The sequence below is a fragment of the Phoenix dactylifera genome, chromosome 4 (assembly GCF_009389715.1).
Source record: "Phoenix dactylifera cultivar Barhee BC4 chromosome 4, palm_55x_up_171113_PBpolish2nd_filt_p, whole genome shotgun sequence".
Classification (NCBI taxonomy): Eukaryota; Viridiplantae; Streptophyta; class Magnoliopsida; order Arecales; family Arecaceae; genus Phoenix; species Phoenix dactylifera.
The window spans coordinates 7,833,306-7,851,411 of NC_052395.1; the positions used below are offsets into that span (position 1 = coordinate 7,833,306).

At 37.8% G+C, this 18,106-nt stretch overlaps 1 protein-coding gene across 4 annotated transcripts; it reads left to right on the forward strand.

Annotated features, from left to right (window-relative positions):
• Positions 1-492: 492 nt before the first annotated feature.
• On the forward strand, positions 493-8,800 carry LOC103714201 (calcineurin B-like protein 7). 4 transcript variants are annotated; one of them, XM_039125445.1, is made up of 9 exons: positions 493-635; positions 2,012-2,200; positions 2,588-2,670; positions 2,769-2,828; positions 3,428-3,536; positions 3,824-3,876; positions 6,555-6,635; positions 6,748-6,860; positions 8,236-8,800. In XM_039125445.1, the coding sequence occupies exons 2-9, from the start codon at positions 2,092-2,094 to the stop codon at positions 8,306-8,308; spliced, it is 681 nt and encodes a 226-aa protein (XP_038981373.1). In that variant the 5' UTR covers positions 493-635; positions 2,012-2,091; the 3' UTR covers positions 8,309-8,800. The 4 variants fall into 4 exon arrangements, with proteins under 4 accessions (XP_038981373.1, XP_038981375.1, XP_038981374.1 ...); XM_039125447.1 differs by having other exon boundaries at positions 494-635; positions 2,012-2,170; XM_039125446.1 differs by having other exon boundaries at positions 501-602.
• Positions 8,801-18,106: the final 9,306 nt, after the last annotated feature.

An 18,106-nucleotide genomic window follows, 5' to 3' on the forward strand; every position in this document is an offset into this window, starting at 1 on the left:
TTAAAATATCATCAACCTGTCGTTAGACTTTAAAACTCTTCTTGATGCTTCCGTATTTACTCAAACCAGCATTGAGAAAGGCATATGGCTGTGCAGATGTGACTAATAATAATTAAAAAAAACAGACGGCGGCAATTCTTATTTGCTTAAATTAATATTGTATAATCTTATAAATCTAATAAATCAAACTCTTGCTTCTGATTGATGTGTATGTTATATATATATATATATATATATATATATATATATATATATAGATAAACAGGTAGTATAAAAGATGATAGCAAAGAAAAATGGGGGGCATGGTGTCATTTAATTTTACTATATAAATATTTCTAGTGAATTACACTCTCACCATTGGCTGACGTATGTATCTTGTACGGGTATGTTGGGGACCGCAAGAAGCTAAACCAAATCCAAATCAATCTCACCCTAAAAACTGACCGCTGAAGGGCTTTGACTCGTGGCTCTGGTTACCGCTGTTTTTTTTTTAATTATTATTTTTTAACTATAAAACGGCCGGAAGGAGGGGAGATGGAGGGGAGGCAAGCGTCGCACGCCAAGGCCGGAGAAAAAGAGAGCTCGGCGATTCGAATTCCTTGGTGAGCGATTTGCAGAGGGCTTCGTATACGATTGTTCGTAACTGGACCTCTTTTTTCGTTCTCTCTCTCTCTCTCTCTGTTTTCGATTTCTTGATCGGAACGGTTTCTTTACTTGATCCAGTTCTCGTAATGCAGTCGAAAAGCTCGGATTTTGGGGTCTTGGTTTGCTGTATGTGTTTATATACTAGACTTATGCTTAATTTGTGCTTTTTTACAATTTTTTTGGGGTGATTTTTCGCTGTTTTTCCTCTTGGTGATGATCGGAAGAGAGGAAGGAAGAACCTTGGAATGGAAGCCGAAGCTACAATTTGGTTTTTCTTGGTTTCTCGGAAGATTTTTTTTAAAAAATATAACTTTTTTCTAGGTGCTTTTTCTGGGAATCCAATTGGCGCACGCACATAGTTCGTAGCTTGAAGTTTTTGGAATGCCTTCAAGATTTTATTTAGTTTTTTGCCTTTAGACTCTTGTATCATGATCTGCATGGTGGGTTCTTGGATATCTAGTACTAGGGTTTGAATCCATGCAGGTGATTCTGTCGTTGCCCGTCGACTTTTGGCCTGAGTTAAAATTAAGTAGTTGAAGAATCTGCTGTAAATTTTTTTAAGCTGATATTTGGAAAATTTTGATGCTCTGAATTCGGCAGCTTCCATTATGCGTTGTTTGATTGTTGTTTTGGCTCAAATAATCATTTTGATCAATTACTTTTCTTCTAACTAATGAATGGAATTCAAGTGGAGAAACCATGATTTTGAAAGCAAAGGAAGACTAGGGAATTGTCTCTGTCTCGACTGTGAATCTTTCACCAATTCCATCCTATATATTGATTTTTTTTCACAAAAAAAATAGAAAATAGATTTTTTTGAAGGAGAAAGGAGGAAGCAAGAAGCTTCCCTCAAAATTTATTAGATGAAGAAATTATGTACAAGTGGAAAAGAGGTGGGGTACAAAATATGAAGATGTGGTCAAGAGGAGGGGCAATGCACAAGAGGCGCTAGGCTATTCCACAGCTTGACATGACTTTTGATCGACTTCTTACTACATAGCGGCTCCCCAGACATGATTTGGAGCACTTTGAAAGTTTCTTATATAACATGGCACAGACATGATTTTACCAATAATAATCATTATATATGATGAGACCTTGAAATCATTGATCTTAAGTCTGAACTCAGTTGAAGCCTTTCCTGTGTTGTATTAACCATTCACTCGTCATGTCTTAAATCATAAGTTTACTCCCCCCACCCCTTCCTTTCTTTTAGTCATCCCTTAAGTTATGACTTTTGTAATTCATACTCTCGATTTAGTTATGATGAAATTTTCATTCTCCCATCCGGATCAATGTTGCACATGCCCCCCTTGATGTTTCCATGTTATGTGCAATTAATTTCTTTTTCTCTGTTGATTGGCAGGTGCTTACTTGACCCTGGAGTCGCACTAAAGGCATCTGTTTCTCATCTCATCTGATATTTTGGTTATACCTGCGTGCTTGATGGGCTGCATCTCTACAAAGCACGCCAAACACACACCTGGATACGAAGATCCAAAAGTCCTTTCTACTGAGACAACTTGTGAGTTTATTCTTGCTAATGCCATATTTTGTGAGTATCTGACCTTTTCTTCGTCTTTCTTATTTTGTTTTCAAAACCTCATGCTTGAGGATCTAGTATATTCTCACGGTGATCTTCATGGCATTCCAATATCTGGCTACTGTCTTTAGGATATGTAGCATGGATGTATTTGTGAATCAAGTGTTGATTTTTTTTTCCTTGTCAGTGCATTAAGCTTTGAGCCTAAAACTCATGCATCTCAGGCATCCTAATGTTTATCAAATTTGTATTAAGCTTGTAATTGCTTGTCCAGTGCATGACTATTTGATGTAGTTTCATCTAAGTGGATGATAGATGCATTTTTTTCCATTTATTGCTAATATTACAGTACTCCTGGATGTCCATGTCTAACTGGAATTACACTGTATTGCATGACAGTTACTGTGAGTGAAGTAGAAGCTTTATATGAGCTATATAAAAAGTTGAGTTTTTCGATAATCAAAGATGGGCTAATACACAAGGTATTATCTTTGTTTAACACTCTGGAATTCGTGTATTTGCTTCATGGTTCTGGTTTTATGCCTCCTAGTATGAGCACCTAAATCATTTCTGTAAGCAGGAAGAATTCCAACTTGCGCTGTTCAGGAATAGCAAGAAGCAAAATCTGTTTGCAGACAGGGTCAGCTCACTCTTCTTTTCAATTTTAGTCATATCTTTGATAATTTTTGGGGACTTGTGAAATGCCTTAGTTTTCTGTAATGGGATTTGTCTAATCAATTGGGTTTCACAAGTTTACCTATTTGGAGCTTTGATAGATGGAAGAAAGCTTTAACGAGTACCAAACTCTGTACCATTTTTTAATCAAAATGGTACAGTATCGGTGTGGTATTGGTACTGACTTTACGTACTAAAACTAACATGGTCTAAAAAATTGAAAAACCATCAGTATCGACTGATACGGACGGTATGGTACCACCAGTACAAACCGGTATAAATCAGTATGGTACGATATGGCATAGCTATTTTGGCATCCTGGCACCTATACTAGTGTTGGTTTATGCTGGAATGGTAAGGTACCGGTCGTATCCATTTTGACGGTTTTTGAAACCATGGTTTTAAGTTTTAACAATCTTGTTCTTTGTGCTAGAGTACTGAGTTATATGACGGATGACTGTAAAGTTTTGTGCATGGCAGCCTATTAGGAGTGCCATATATCCAATTTCTCATATTATCTTGGCAATTTTCAATTTCTCATATTATCTTGACAATTTTCTGTAGGTATTTGACTTGTTTGATGTCAAACGCAATGGGGTTATTGATTTTGGAGAATTTGTTCGATCACTTAGCATTTTCCACCCTGATGCTCCAGAAGAAGATAAAATTGCATGTATGATCTTCACCATATATAATTTAGGTTTATTTTTATTCTTTTTCTTAGCCGATATATTCTATAGGTTTTGATGTTAATGGAACTATGTTATGCTTTGGATTCTATTAGACTTCTTTTAGCAGTGGATTTGAAAATTCAAGTTTTCATCTTTTCAAATGGCAGTTCGCATGTAGGAGTTCAGAATATGTTAGCTTTGTTTCCAGCAAGTCTCTGATTAATTTTTGATATAATTTAATGATTGTGGTTGATTTTTAACGCACAAATTTGGGGTATATTTGTGGCAGTTGCATTTAGATTGTATGACTTGAGGCAGACAGGATACATTGAACGTGATGAGGTAACTATCATCGGTTATTTTATTACTTTGTTTCCATTATTTGTGTTAAGGTTTAGTTTCTGCAGCATGCTTTTTGGTTATTCTGGATTTTCGGTATTGAGGAGGTGGTTGCCATAAGTATCTTAGCTTGGCCAGTAGTATTGCTGTTAATAATAAATCATTTTAGCTCGATGAATGGTAATAGATCCCATGATCCATCATCTTCGAAATTCTAGCAAGCGTCGTCATGTAGTCAAAGGGGCATTGTAGACTATAGTTTGAAGCCTCTAAAATAGTTGGTGTTCAATCAACTGTACAGTATCTTGTCATCAGTGGTACAATATATCTTTTTTTTGTTGGCACCATGAGTTCAGTTGATAATTATTAAACATTCATTACAAAATAATAGAAGAATTTAATTGTGGTATGTTAGAAAAAGGAGGAAATCTGGATACTTTAAGAATTTTAGAAATTTATCTCAAATAATTGGAAGATTTCATTGGATGTTGTACTGCTGAAACAACGAGGATATCCAACCTTTTCACTTAACAAGTTACAAAGTCTTGTTAGCTGTTCCCAAATTTCCTTGGTTGCTCAAACAGCAGCTTGTAGATTGTCCTCTGTGGAATTATAGTGATCAAGTAAAAAAGGTCATTATTAGCTTTAGGTTCTTCTTACTTCAAATTAATCTGACTGCTTTACAAAATAGCATCATTCTTCAAGAAATAAATCCCCATATTTTCTGCAACCATGTTATGTTTGTCCACACCTTTGAACATGCCATAAGTAATTCAATCTGTCATCAAAAACTGTAATGAACACTGACATGCAACCTAGGGATAGAGTTTTCACTAGTCTCCATATAGACGGCAAAGTTTATGGCACCAAAACAACTCAATTTTTTAATCCAGAGAAGCACTAAAACACTCCAAGGTGTAATAGCTACAATACCAGACACTTAATACTCCAGCTGTAACTTTTGGAAGATTACTTTTAAATCATTGGTGTTCTTTTACTAAAGCTAACCTTTTCTTTGGAGAAAGAGCTTCAGTGACTTTGTTTGAAATGATTATCATCATTATAGGTATGTATATGCAATGGAGTTAGTATACTTTAACTCATTGGCAAGATTAGAAAAGTTGGCCATGTTATGCCAGAGGGTGGGGTACCACACAGTGCATATGTGCTATGTGGGTGCATATGTTGTTGCTGCTACGAGGACATTTAGCAAAAAAATAAATCAAAATGATAAGAACAAGTGAGAATTAGAAATAAGAATGGAGATATTCAAAAATAAAAGAAAGTTTAGCTGTACACTTCCACGTCTTTAAGATTCTATATTCGTATGACAAATCAACCTAAAAATTAAATATTTCTTTAGGAACCATGCTTAAATTTAAAATAAGCTAATGCAGCAAACAACCAATTATATGATGATGAACAAATTAAAAACACACAGAATTACACTACTACTTTTAAAAAAACACGATGTATTTAGGAACTATAAAGATGCATTTCATGTAACTGGTGTTTAAACAGTCTACCAAGTAAAGAAAGCAGATAGCATTTAGACTGCTACTCTTCAAATAAGCACTCAAAAGTCAATTTTTTCCTTGGGAAGTGGCTTAGTAAACAACAATTCATCATCAAAATCCTTATGTCTCTGGGCTGCATGTGCCGGTTTTCTGGGCCTATGCAGGTGCTTAGCAGCTCTATAGAACCCTAGCTACAGGAGGACTGCATTGGTCCAACATGATGTGGTCATCAAGCCAAGCTGCATCTGCATACATGAGCACTTAAATGGCTGCTCATACTGTATCTTACTATATTACTGGCCATCAGTTTCATACTTTAGGATATTTGATCGTTTCAATTATTCAGTGCAAACGGCACAACTCATTCTTGCCATGGTGAGAGGGGGGTTCTTTTCTTTTTCTGTTTTTTTTTTCCTCTTCTTCTTTTCAATATGGAAGAGAGGCCTGGGAAAATGCAAAAGACATAACAAACAGTAGAATGCTAATTCTATGGTTTTTGCTTGATACCATGCTAGAAAGCCAAAAAGAAAAGAAATGGGAGAGTAGAGAGAGGGAATAAAAAAATTAGGAATAGAAAATAGGTGGAGGGCACGAGGGGACAATGGATGAAGGGGTAAGAACAAGAGGGTTGGATATAAATTTACTATTTGCATTAAGCCTTTCAATAGTTATATTGCTTTTGGATGGGAAAAATGCTATTTATGTCCTTAGTTTCATAGACTGTGGAGATGGTTAGTTAAATATCTAAGTGGATCATTGCAGGTGAGAAATCCAGCGAATCAACTTTATCATGGCATGTCCCTCTCGTAGCGTTATCTTAGCAAGAAAATTTCCTCTGATTCATAGAGTTTTAGAGTCAGGTTGAAAACTGACTGCGAAAAATTCTGAAATATGCAGATAGTTTATGTGTACCACCAATATCATATAAAAGAGATAAAGCTTGCTGCTTATCAAAATTGTTATGGCACGATTCTAATATAACTTCCATCTACTGAACTAATGTTCTTTTGTACTTCATGCTTATGTTAAATACTTGCTAATCAAATCTCATTCTACTCCAGAAGATTCTTATAATCTGTACAAAGAATTCATTTCAAACATGGTATCATGCATCTGATGTCATCTAAGGAGAGTTCTGTTGTCATTTTTTAATGTTTTCAACAGTTGAAGGAGATGGTGCTGGCTCTTTTGAATGAATCAGATTTGTTTCTTTCAGATGAAGTTGTTGAACAAATTGTTGATAAGGTGAAACAGAATCTTCTTCATTCGGTATCTTCCATATGTTAATTGACTGCACTATATGCAGTTGTAGCTTTTGTTTGGATTATCTAATTTTCATGTTCCTTTACCTCTACAGACATTCAGTGAGGCAGATTCAAAAGGTGATGGAATAATAGACCTAGATGAATGGAAGGAGTTTGTTAAAAAAAATCCATCTATGTTGCGGAACATGACTCTTCCATACTTAAAGTGAGCCTTAGACTAAATTTCCATATTGCATGGTTTACTGTCCCTATAACTAATGGTTTTCTACATGATTTTGCTTAATTTATTATCTTGGGAATTTCATATGCGATATATAATTTTTTTCTGAGAGCTTTTATTTTCCTGATATTATGTGATATATGATGGTTGCTTATGCTATATAAAGTGATAAGACCTCAAATGTTCTTGGAGAATGGTCTATCGATCTACACCTCAACATTAATTCCCTAGGTATTCTTGGATGTGCCTAGTTATGACATTTACTTTTGCAGGTACTGATTCTTGAGTTCTGGCGCATGACTCAACTGATTTTGATTAAAAATTTTCAGATGAAGTTAAAACCAATTATCCTTTAGTATCTTGCAATATCCCCGCAAACCTAATATTTTTATTGCAATTGTTTACATGAAGTGAACTGTGTAGATCTTTAATCCTGGTGATATGTATAGATTCAATGTCGACCTATATGTGAGGGATCATAGCTTGAATTTTATATGTCAGAACATTTTCTGTGTTATGTAATTCTTATACACTTTTGCAATTCCCGAGCATTATATTTCCAAGATTACATTTGTTTTTCATGAAAGTTTTACAAATTTGTTTGAAAAGATTCATGCACTGCCTATCTTTTACTGCTGAATGTCATAGGAATCTGGCTACTTCGTCATAAATCATTTCAGCAAAATTATATTGTTTAACCAAAATAGAGGTTGGCCTGGTTTCCACAGAAATTCCACATGGAATGTTTGATGATTAGAAGGAACTCTATAATGCCATGATTTCTTTTCTCAAATTTGCATTTTCTGGTTCACCTGCCCTTGTCTTGCAAGGTCATGCTACTCATCTGCATCAGTGAATGTTCTTTTTACAACTCTATAATGCCACTTTTCTGGACTTAAACCTTCAGTTTTCCTTGTTTTAACATTTTCTTGATTGCTTTCATAATTTTTTTTGTCTACACCTTTCGTTAACATTTTTCCCAGAATTTCTTTATTCACCGACATACTCCAACCTATATCCGAAAGTCTTATCAGCAATCATATATATGACCTTTTTGTGCATATCATGGATATTGGGTTAACCATAAAGTTAATTTTCAGAATCTCCACCTGCTGTCCTCCTATGTGGTAGTTTCATTTTCTGGTCCACATATTTGCTCAGTTCACCCGTGTTCAAGATAGAGAATAAATTTGTCAATTCAAGAAAAGAGAGATAAAAGAGTAGTTCTTCAGATTGAGCTACCATTGTCCTGTTATGCGAGTTTGTTATGATTATAAGTGCATTTTGGGTTGCCTGTTATCTCTAAAATTGAGGTCCATTCTGTCTCATCTTCATTGATTCCTGTAATGTTGGTTTGCAGGGACATAACCTTGGCGTTTCCCAGCTTTGTTATGAATTCTGAAGTCAAGAATGAAGACGTGGCAATCCAGTAAAGATGTGCACTGCTGCCATATTTGTTCCCTCCAAAATTGATGATGCCCCCTGGCTCCATCAACAGGTTGAATGATGTATCTCCCACCAGGGTGCGATGCTCGATGCTGCTTCTCCCAAAGATAATGACGACAACCGATCTCAACCCCTCCTGCTGCCCTGAGTTGCAAGATCTATTGTGCAACCATATGGTACATTGCAGATCAAGCATCAAGATTCAGTTACTCCAGCTGCACATAGATACTTTCAGATAATATGCTAGTACCTATAGCATCAATAAGAAGTATCAATGTATATTTTAACTTCGTGTGCTGTATACTTTTCAATTGTGTAATGGAGTCTAGTCCAGCGAAATTTACAGGTCCCCTGTGGTATCATGGCGGCTTCTCTTTTGGTCTCTCTCTGAATTCGGGAACATGAGTGTAATATTGTATTCTACTAGGAGAAGATGGTTTTCCCTGAAAGAAGAAAAGAAAATAAAATAAAAGAGGCAAAATAGTGTCAAGTGGAAGCAGATTAAGTGAATAAGATGGCAGCAGTGTGCAGATCTTCACCTTCTTCCATAGATGATAATTCATGACTTCGACAATCATTGGCATTGTCAGCGAAAAACGCATTTTCTCCAAGTTGCAAGGTATTGAGTCCAAAGCTGAAATTCGTAAACTTGATGATCTGGAGATGTGGGTTTGTTGCTCTGCTTTCTTTACAGTGGTTGATTCGCCGTCTTGTTTTTGCCCAGGCTAGTAAGCCCTATGCTGAAGTATGTTGTTGCTCTGGATGTTACATCCTCCTTTTTAGCGACCCGAAGCTAACCAGCCGATTCGTTTCACAATTCATCAGCACGTAGCGAATGAAGCACTCCCCTTGACAGGCTGAAACCTGTCCTCCTATAATACCTTCAAGTAAAATTGGGCAGTGAAACTGGTTGAAACCGGTTCTTCCATTGTTCCAACTTTCTGGCTCTGTTTTTTCTTTGCATGTTCTTCCTTCTCAACTGTCACCCCATCCTCCTTGGTCTTCCCACCTCCTCCCTGCCCCCAACTTGCAATCTCCATGGCCTAATCACAAGCATCTTATTCCCATCAAAAAGGGGAAAAAAAAAACAAAACACCATCATGGTTCCCATCTCAACCTGCACCTCTTTGCGTTGTCGTTTTTTCAAGCCAACTCCACCCTACACCTTTTTTTCCAACTTATTGAAATTTTTTTCTTGGAGACAGAGGACTTCAGTTTCATAAGCTAGCAATTGTATGTTTTCTTATCTCCACCACATCCAATGTTTGTATTATTATTATTATTATTATTATTTTAAAATCAAATGAGAAACAAACAGAATTTCAACTTAGCATCATAGCCAAATGAAATGTGGAACGTTTGATAGTGATATGATGCCTGAAAAAGATGGTTGGAATTCCATAGCCCATTTTGAACACAACGAATGAGTCTAGTCACAATTTTTATCACTTTCGAAGATTTGCATTCCAAAAGCTCCGAATCACTGACCTCAAGCTTGAATATTGAAAATCTTTAAATTAAAAAAAAGGGGGAAAATTAAAAGAAAAGGGGGTTCAACGTCGCCTGAAGCTTAGGAGCAATGGATTAGATGAATAATTATCAGACTACAGAGACGAAAAGGCGCTAGGGTTTGGATTGGAGGATGAAAGGGAGGCTGGCTTTAGCTAGTTCCACATCCTTGTTATGTATATATTTATAAATATAAAAAAATTTACATGAATATCTTAATAAAATTGTTTTTTGTATATATTTTTATAATTATTTTTTTATTGCATATCCAAGTTTAAATGGTTTATTTCTTTAGATGGAATATATATACATGTGTACATGTCAATATATATATATATATATATATATATATATATATATATATATATATATATGGGGAAAGATGTAATTTTATCAGAATATTTATATAATTTTATATATCTATGGGGATATATATTACAAGAAAATTTTAAATTTTTAAAGGTAGACACATGCCCAACGGCTAGAAAGCCTGCCACAACTACAAGTTCAGCAAGACGGTAGCTTTTGCACGTGATTTGCTTTGATGGAGGCTGACACATACCTGCGGCCTTTCCGTTAAATTTCACACCTTTCCCGTCTTTGCTGAGGAAGAATCATGTACGGAGGCGGAAAATGGAGTGGTTCTCAAATATATATATATATATATATATATATATATATATATATATATAGAGGAGTGACTCACATGTAACGGGCGACACGCAATAATCTTTCTTAGAAAATATTCATAATCCTCTAAATCTTGGTAATCAAGTCTTCTTGATCGAGAACTATTTGTACAATAACGAGAGTTTCCTAGCCTGACTAACCAGCACCTTAAATAGTATGATAGAGTAGAAAGATTGTGTACGTCAAATACAAAAACAGAATCGATCTTCCTTTTTTAGATGGGGCTTACATCAATTTTCTGATACCTAGTGTTGCGGGATTTTCACCCCGGCAACAGTCTTAGTCCCAACCGAGCCGAGCAGAAAGAGACCGCGTCCCCCACGAGGTATTGTCCGCTTGGGCGCTCCGGTCCGCGCGTCCAGCGCTGACGGAGGGAGACGTTTCCGGCCCGCGCGTTCAGCGCTGACGGGGAGATTGCCCTCACGGTTTTGTCCCACAAAAGGGCCCTCGTGAGGAAAAGGCTTCGCCCTCCTCATTATAAGGCACGGAACCTTTCCGCTCTAGCCGATGTGGGACTAAATTCAAGGCCCCCTCCCCCCCCACAACATAGCCCCCCAGCGGGAAGGTTCCGGCCAGGTTTTACCACAACGGGCCCCCACAGTCCTGGAGGGTAGTCAATGGAGAGAGGAGGCTTCCCTTCCTCTAGCGCCATCTGTTGCGGAATTTTCACCCCGGCAACAGCCTTAGTCCCAACCGAGCCGAGCAGAAAGAGACCGCGTCCCCCACGAGGTATTGTCCGCTTTGGGCGCTCCGGTCCGCGCGTCCAGCGCTGACGGAGGGAGACGTTTCCGGCCCGCGCGTCCAGCGCTGATGGGGGGATTGCCCTCACGGTTTTGTCCCACAAAAGGGCCCTCGTGGAAAAGGCTTCGCCCTCCTCATTATAAGGCACGGAACCTTTCCGCTCTAGCCGATGTGGGACTAAATTCAAAGCCCCCCCCCCCCCGATGTGGGACTAAATTCAAAGCCCCCCCCCCCCCCCCCCCCCCCCCCCCCCCCCCCCAACACCTAGTAACTAGAATCTTCGTTAATTAATTAACACTAAATTCCAGTTCTTTCCAGTCATATCCTGCTACTAACGCCGTGAAAGAATTTTCCGTCAGACCCGGGTGCAAAGCGAGTATATGGCCAACGGTCCCGTCCAACCATCGCCTTCCCGACTTTTTTTCTTCCTTTTCCGAACCTCGTTTTTTTTCTTAAAAAAAAAAAATTGGCCGTTTGAATGGCTGCGAGGTAAAACGGAATTCTCGCTGCGAAGCGCGGGGCCTTTCGAACGAGCCAACGAGGAGCGAATTCGAGCCGAACGGAAACGCTAAATTGATGCATTCCGTCTCCAATCCATTGCTAATTTCCTAAATTTGTCGCTCGATTAGAGCTCGCCTCCGTTGTCTCTTCGCCCTCGATTCTTCTTTCTGGTAAGAATCCATCCCCCTCCTTCTCCCCCAATCGTCCCCCCGGTCCCCCGTTTCCTATCATTTCCGCTTCTGAAAATCCGTCAATGGTCCCTTTTTTTGATCCCCTTTTCGCCCCATTTTGGTTCATAATCTGTCTCCCGACTCCCATTATTCTTTCTTTTTTTTTTTGGTACACTGGGAGCTCACATGTGAGGATTGCCTCCATCTGCCAACCCTCAAGCCTGCATCTCACACCCTACACTACATCGGAATAGTCACTGTGACGGAGCCGATGCCTTGGAATCGAAACCCCTAGGTATCTGAAAATGTCCTCAGTCCCAGCCCATCCTCAGGATGTCTTTGATAGATTGCTTTATCTATGGCTTGGTCACCCGCTGACCTAAAGCGTAACAATAGTCCTCCAGAATATCTCGAACCACCCTCCAACCTCTTCATCGCATGCACCAGTAACAAACAGTCATTGACGAAGAGCAAATATGAGATCTGAATTGACTCCGGCATCAATTTGTATGCCTCCAATGCCTGAGTCTTAGCCGCATGACTGAAAGCCCTGGACAAAGCATTCGAATAGAGAATGAACAACAGAGGAGACAGAGGGCATCTGTGAGGAGCCGTGCGGGCGTGTGTTTAATCCCACATCGATTATTCGCTGGGTAGATCTTGGGTACTTATACAGGATCAAGGAACCCAAACAATAACTTCCGGCTAGCCATTTTGGATGAGATCCTGGGTTGTTACAAAATGGTATCAGAGCGGACTCGGTCCATAATTTATGTGGACTAAGGGACACTGCAGCATGGATCCATTGGGGTTGACCACGGACCGATCGTAGTATTTATGATTAGATTTGAATGGATTTGAACCCTTAGCCTGATGGGGACGTCAAGGCTTGAACGGAGGGAGTATGTGAGGACCCGTGCGGGCGTGTGTTTTTAGTCCCACATCGGTTATTCGCTGGGTAGATCTTGGGTACTTATACAGGATCAAGGAACCCAAACAATAACTTCCGGCTAGCCATTTTGGGTGAGATTCTGGGTTGTTACAGCATCGCTGGTGAAGACCGACTGTAGAAGCGAAGAACCGAGTGGGGGTTCTGTTCATCAGAATGGCAAAGGACGGTGAGGTCATACACCCCATAACCTAGACAATTCAATCCTCATGGATCCCAAAGCTCTCCGATGACCTCCGTACGAACTCCTAAATCATCCAGTCATAAGCCCTTTCTATGTCCAACTTGATGCCCATCAAACTCCTCCTCTCCGAGGCCCTCTGTAAGTCAGAAATAAACTAATGGACAATAAGGACATTCTCAAAGATGCTTCGCTCACCAACAAAGGCTTCCTGCTTTGAGCTGATAAGTCTCGGTAAGATGCCCCTCAACCTAGCGACAAGGATCTTTGCCATGACCTTGTACAAGGTGGTGCATAGACTGATCGGTCGGTAGTGGCTCGGCTTCGAGGCGTTTTGCGTCTTCAAGATCAGGGTGACGAAGGTCCTCTTCCAATCTGCCGATAGAACTGCTGAACTGAAGAACTGCTGAACCGCCTCAGTCACATCCTGTCTGATCAGAAGCTAATATCTCCTAAAGAAGAAGGATGAAAATCCGTCCGGACCCGGGACCCCATCCTCACCCAAAGACCAGAAAGCCTTTCGAATCTCCTCCGCAAAAAATAGGCTTGATCAAAATTGAGTTCTCATCCTCCGGAACCTAGGAAGATGGATTTGGCATGAAGGACAAACTCTCCTCCCCCCGGTTGATCTATTCATCTGGATCTGAAAAACTGCTCCAGCACTTATCTAATAACCTCGAGATCCTCAGTCATCTGACTATCTGTGCCCTTGATACATTTGATCTTGCCCCTCTATCGTCTGATGATGGCTGACTGATGAAAGAATCTGGCGTTCCGATCTTCTTTTCTAATCTACTAGATTCATGAATTCTGCCTCCATAATGGTTTCAAGAAGAGAGTATGAAACCCTAATTAATGCTATTGTTCAACATCTATTGTGCTATTTTCTTTTGATTTCTCTATCAGTTTTTACCTTCCTTACTGATGGTGCTTGCTTGAAAATAAAAATATGAAACTATCCCTGCCAGAACTTGACACGTCTGATGCATGTGGGTACACAAAGAAAAAACATTTACTGTATGGCTATGATTAGAAGAGTATTCAATGGACAGTTCTGATTTTAAAAAATGAATTGATAAAATAAATTTAGAAAAATGATAAGAACAATGTTTAATGGATGGATGGTCAGAATTAGATTAGGAAGAGAAGGGCATTTGATTGGTGGGATTGATTAGAAACGGATCATTTGATATTGCGTGCTATAATTGAAAAATCCAGCTATAGGAAAGCTCTTCTATCAAATATAAATATATAGACCAGAATAAGTATAGATTAGATTTTGAAGTAGTTTTGATAAATAAATTCCGATTTAAACTTGTGCAATTCTCTCCTTTGATTTATTTTAGTATGACTTAAAGGCAGAATTTTTTTATTATGTTATTTATTAATATATTCTATAAAAAATATTTATTAGTCCTATAAATTATTAATTCTATAATATATATTAATTATTATTATAAAACTAATATTTTTATATATAATTATAATATATTTTTTAATACAAATAATTATTTTGATTAAAAAATAAGATAAATAGAAGTAAGATATTAAATACTTCCATTATATAAATATTAAGTAGAATACTATTTCTACTATAATTTAAAACTATTATTGAATAATAATATGACAATAATATGATTCATAATATATCATAATATAATATATCATAATATAATATATCATAAATATAACATATATAATAGCAAAATAATATAATATATTTAATACTATATCAATAGATTATTTTTTTTGCTAGATTGAGACGTATTTTTGTCCTCAACTCTTAGCTTAAGATTACTGTCCTAGGGTGATTTTGAATTTCCGACCTCAAGGATGAGCATTCTGTCGCTGGATTGAGCGGTGATTTGAGGGATGTGGATGATTTGGGATCACTGTCATATAGGATCACTATAGTACAAATAAATGCGGTGATCTTATTGCCTCCATTCATATCATTTTTGATCTTATGATAGCCACCCCATACCAAACGCCATCTCAGAAGCAAGTGTTCATTGGCATATAGAATGAGAGCATAGGTCAGACTAAGTGGGGTCATAATCTTATCTTGTGATAGCTTGTTGGACATTGCATGGGGACGTCATTTGATAGGTTCACTGGATCAAGTCTATTTTCTTCCCCCTACATCCTTGCCTAAAGGTGCTTCTCATGTCTTGGCGATCGATCTCACGCCCCTCCATATGAGAACCCATTTTACCTTGTCGGAGGTTGCTTATTATGAGCTAATAAAGAATCGCCATATCTGGAAATCACGTGGGCTCATCTCATGTGATGCTTTGACTTCGAGATATTTATATGATGATGTTGTTTTCAGACAGATAAGTTATGTCTTGTATCTAGCAATGAGCTAATCCAATCCGGGAGCAGGCAAAGAAATTTCCAAACGGATGGTTACCTTGTCTATCCACTTATATTGACATTATCTTCTATCTATAGCCATTTTTTGAAAATGAAGGCACGTAAGCACGATCTCATCTCAATTGGTCAACTTTTCGATTACAGGGTTGTGACATAATATTTTTGTATCTGAAAAGAAGAAATCTTTGCTCTTATTTTATAGTTTGGTTAATTTTGATCGTGTATTCAGCGACAAGCTGACTTGACATTGACATCAGATTCTTAAATTACTTAAGACCTCGAGTTGTAATTAGTTGACACGAGGCAATGCTAAATTATTATTATTATTATTTTAAAGTACATTGAGGGTCATAGAGATCCAAATCAAGAAAGCAAAGAACAATAGAGTAATAGAGAAGACAGACTAGCAAGACAAACAACCACGCTACCATCTAATGATAACTTCTCAACGTGCGGAATGGATTTAATCCCTAACCAAATTAAAAAAAAATATTTTTGGTATGAAAAAAAAATATTACATAATATTATACAGTAAAATATAATATAATACATTATTATATATTAAAATATTATTATATAGTATAATATTATCATAATATAATATAATTTGATATAATACTATACTATAAGATAATATTATTAATTATAATATACTGTAATATAATATTGCATAGCATAATTATTTTTCCACCGCATAGTATTATTATAATGTAACATAATGTAAATAATATTATATAGTATAGCTTAACAATGCAATATATAACATATGATATGATATAAGATATAATTATGAGATTTGCTCACGAGCATTTTGATCATCACGAAAATTTCATTAAAGCCCATATAGCTTTCTAACATACGCCAGAAAGTACTTTTGAGGACTTTCTCCCAATTAGATTTTTTTAGATTTTTTACAAAGCTAAAAAAAATTAATTTTTTTACTAAATATCACTATACTATCCAAAAATACTTTTTGACTTCTTGCAAGCATTGGATTTATTCAATCACGATCATCGTGCCTCACAAGAGCAACTATGATTCCCTCTAATCCAAGATGATTCGAACTCTTGTACAAACTGATAAATTAGTTATCTTTTTTTAACCAAAACTAGTAATTCTGTATATATCTACTTTTGTTACTATATATATATATATATATATATATATATATATATATATATATATATATATGTGTGTGTGTGTGTGTGTGTGTGTGTGTGTGTGTGTATTATGTGTGTACCTCCTCCTCTACATAACGTGGGAAGCGATGCCCATGCGGGCACGTCCCAAATCTTCATTGGTAGGATGTGATAAAAAAAATCTGATGGTACTGGTTCCAACTTTTTGGTGTCACCCGCGGCCCTCTCCCCATCGCTTGCAGGGGAGCAGCGTGTAGTGTTGGGCATCGGGCCATGCCGGGCTGGCCCGGCCCATTTAGACCTTGGGTCCGGTATGGCCTAGCCCGCTTATGAAGCGGGCCGTGCCGGCACGGCCCGTCGCGGGCGCAAAAGGAAGCCCGGCCCGGCCCCCGGCCCGTCTATTGGCGGGCCGGCCACGGCCCGTAACGGGTGCAAAGGGGCCGTGCCAGGCACGGCCCGCAACGGTGAGGGGTGAGGAAAATAGCCGTTTCCAACGGCTATTTTGGGAAAAAGTCGGTTTTACCCCTCCCAACAGTCCAATAACGGCTGAATTGAGGGGTATTTTGGGAAAAATTTTTTTTTGGGCTTCTATAAATAGCCCTTTCCTCCCTCATTCTCACCACACCAAACCAACTATTCTCTCCTTCTCTAATACTATTATTTCTCTCTTCTAAAGTGCTCTTCTAGCAATTTAATTTTTAGTTTGCATTTAGCAAGTGTTCAAGTGCTACACAAGAGGAGGTTCCTGTTGAGAAGAGAAGGTCACTCCTATTGAGAGCACAAGAGGAAGCTCAGAATCTCAGCTCTGCGGCTCTGCCTCTGCCCTCCGACCCTCTACTCAATTCCTCCAATCCTCCTTGTGGTTAGTTTTTATTTTTTTAATTCATCAATTTAGATATGTCATCTTTTGAGGAAAGTCAGTTTGGCATTCCTCCTGTTTTTGAGGGAGAAGAAACTAATCCCCAACCCCATGTTCCTAGTTCCTCTAAAACTAGTGAACCGAGTGAAGATCAAACCTCTTCTCGTAAGAGGACTAGTGCTGTATGGACTGAATTTGATAGAGTTATGGTTGATGGAGTCTGAAAAGCTAAATGTAAAAAATGTGCCAAACTTTATAGTTGTAGTAGTAGTGGGGGAACAGGGCATTTAAAAAGACATCAAGAGAGTCATAAGATGCATGATTCTCATGCTCAAACTCAAAGTACCCTTAATATACAAGGGGGATTACTTGTAGGTAATTTTGCATATAATCATGAAAATCAAAGAAAAGCACTTGTAAAATGGATAGTTAAGGATGAATTACCTTTTAGTTTATGTGAATCTTTTAATTTTGAAGAATATGTTCAATTAAACCTACAACCTGCTTACAAAAGAACTAGTAGGCGTACATTTAGAAGAGTAGCTATGACTAACTTTTTAGCAATGAAACAAAGTTTAATTGAATCACTTTCTACTTTAAATATAAAAATTTCATTAACTTCTGATATTTGGTCAGCATCTGTAGGTAGTAATTGTTTTATTGCCATTAC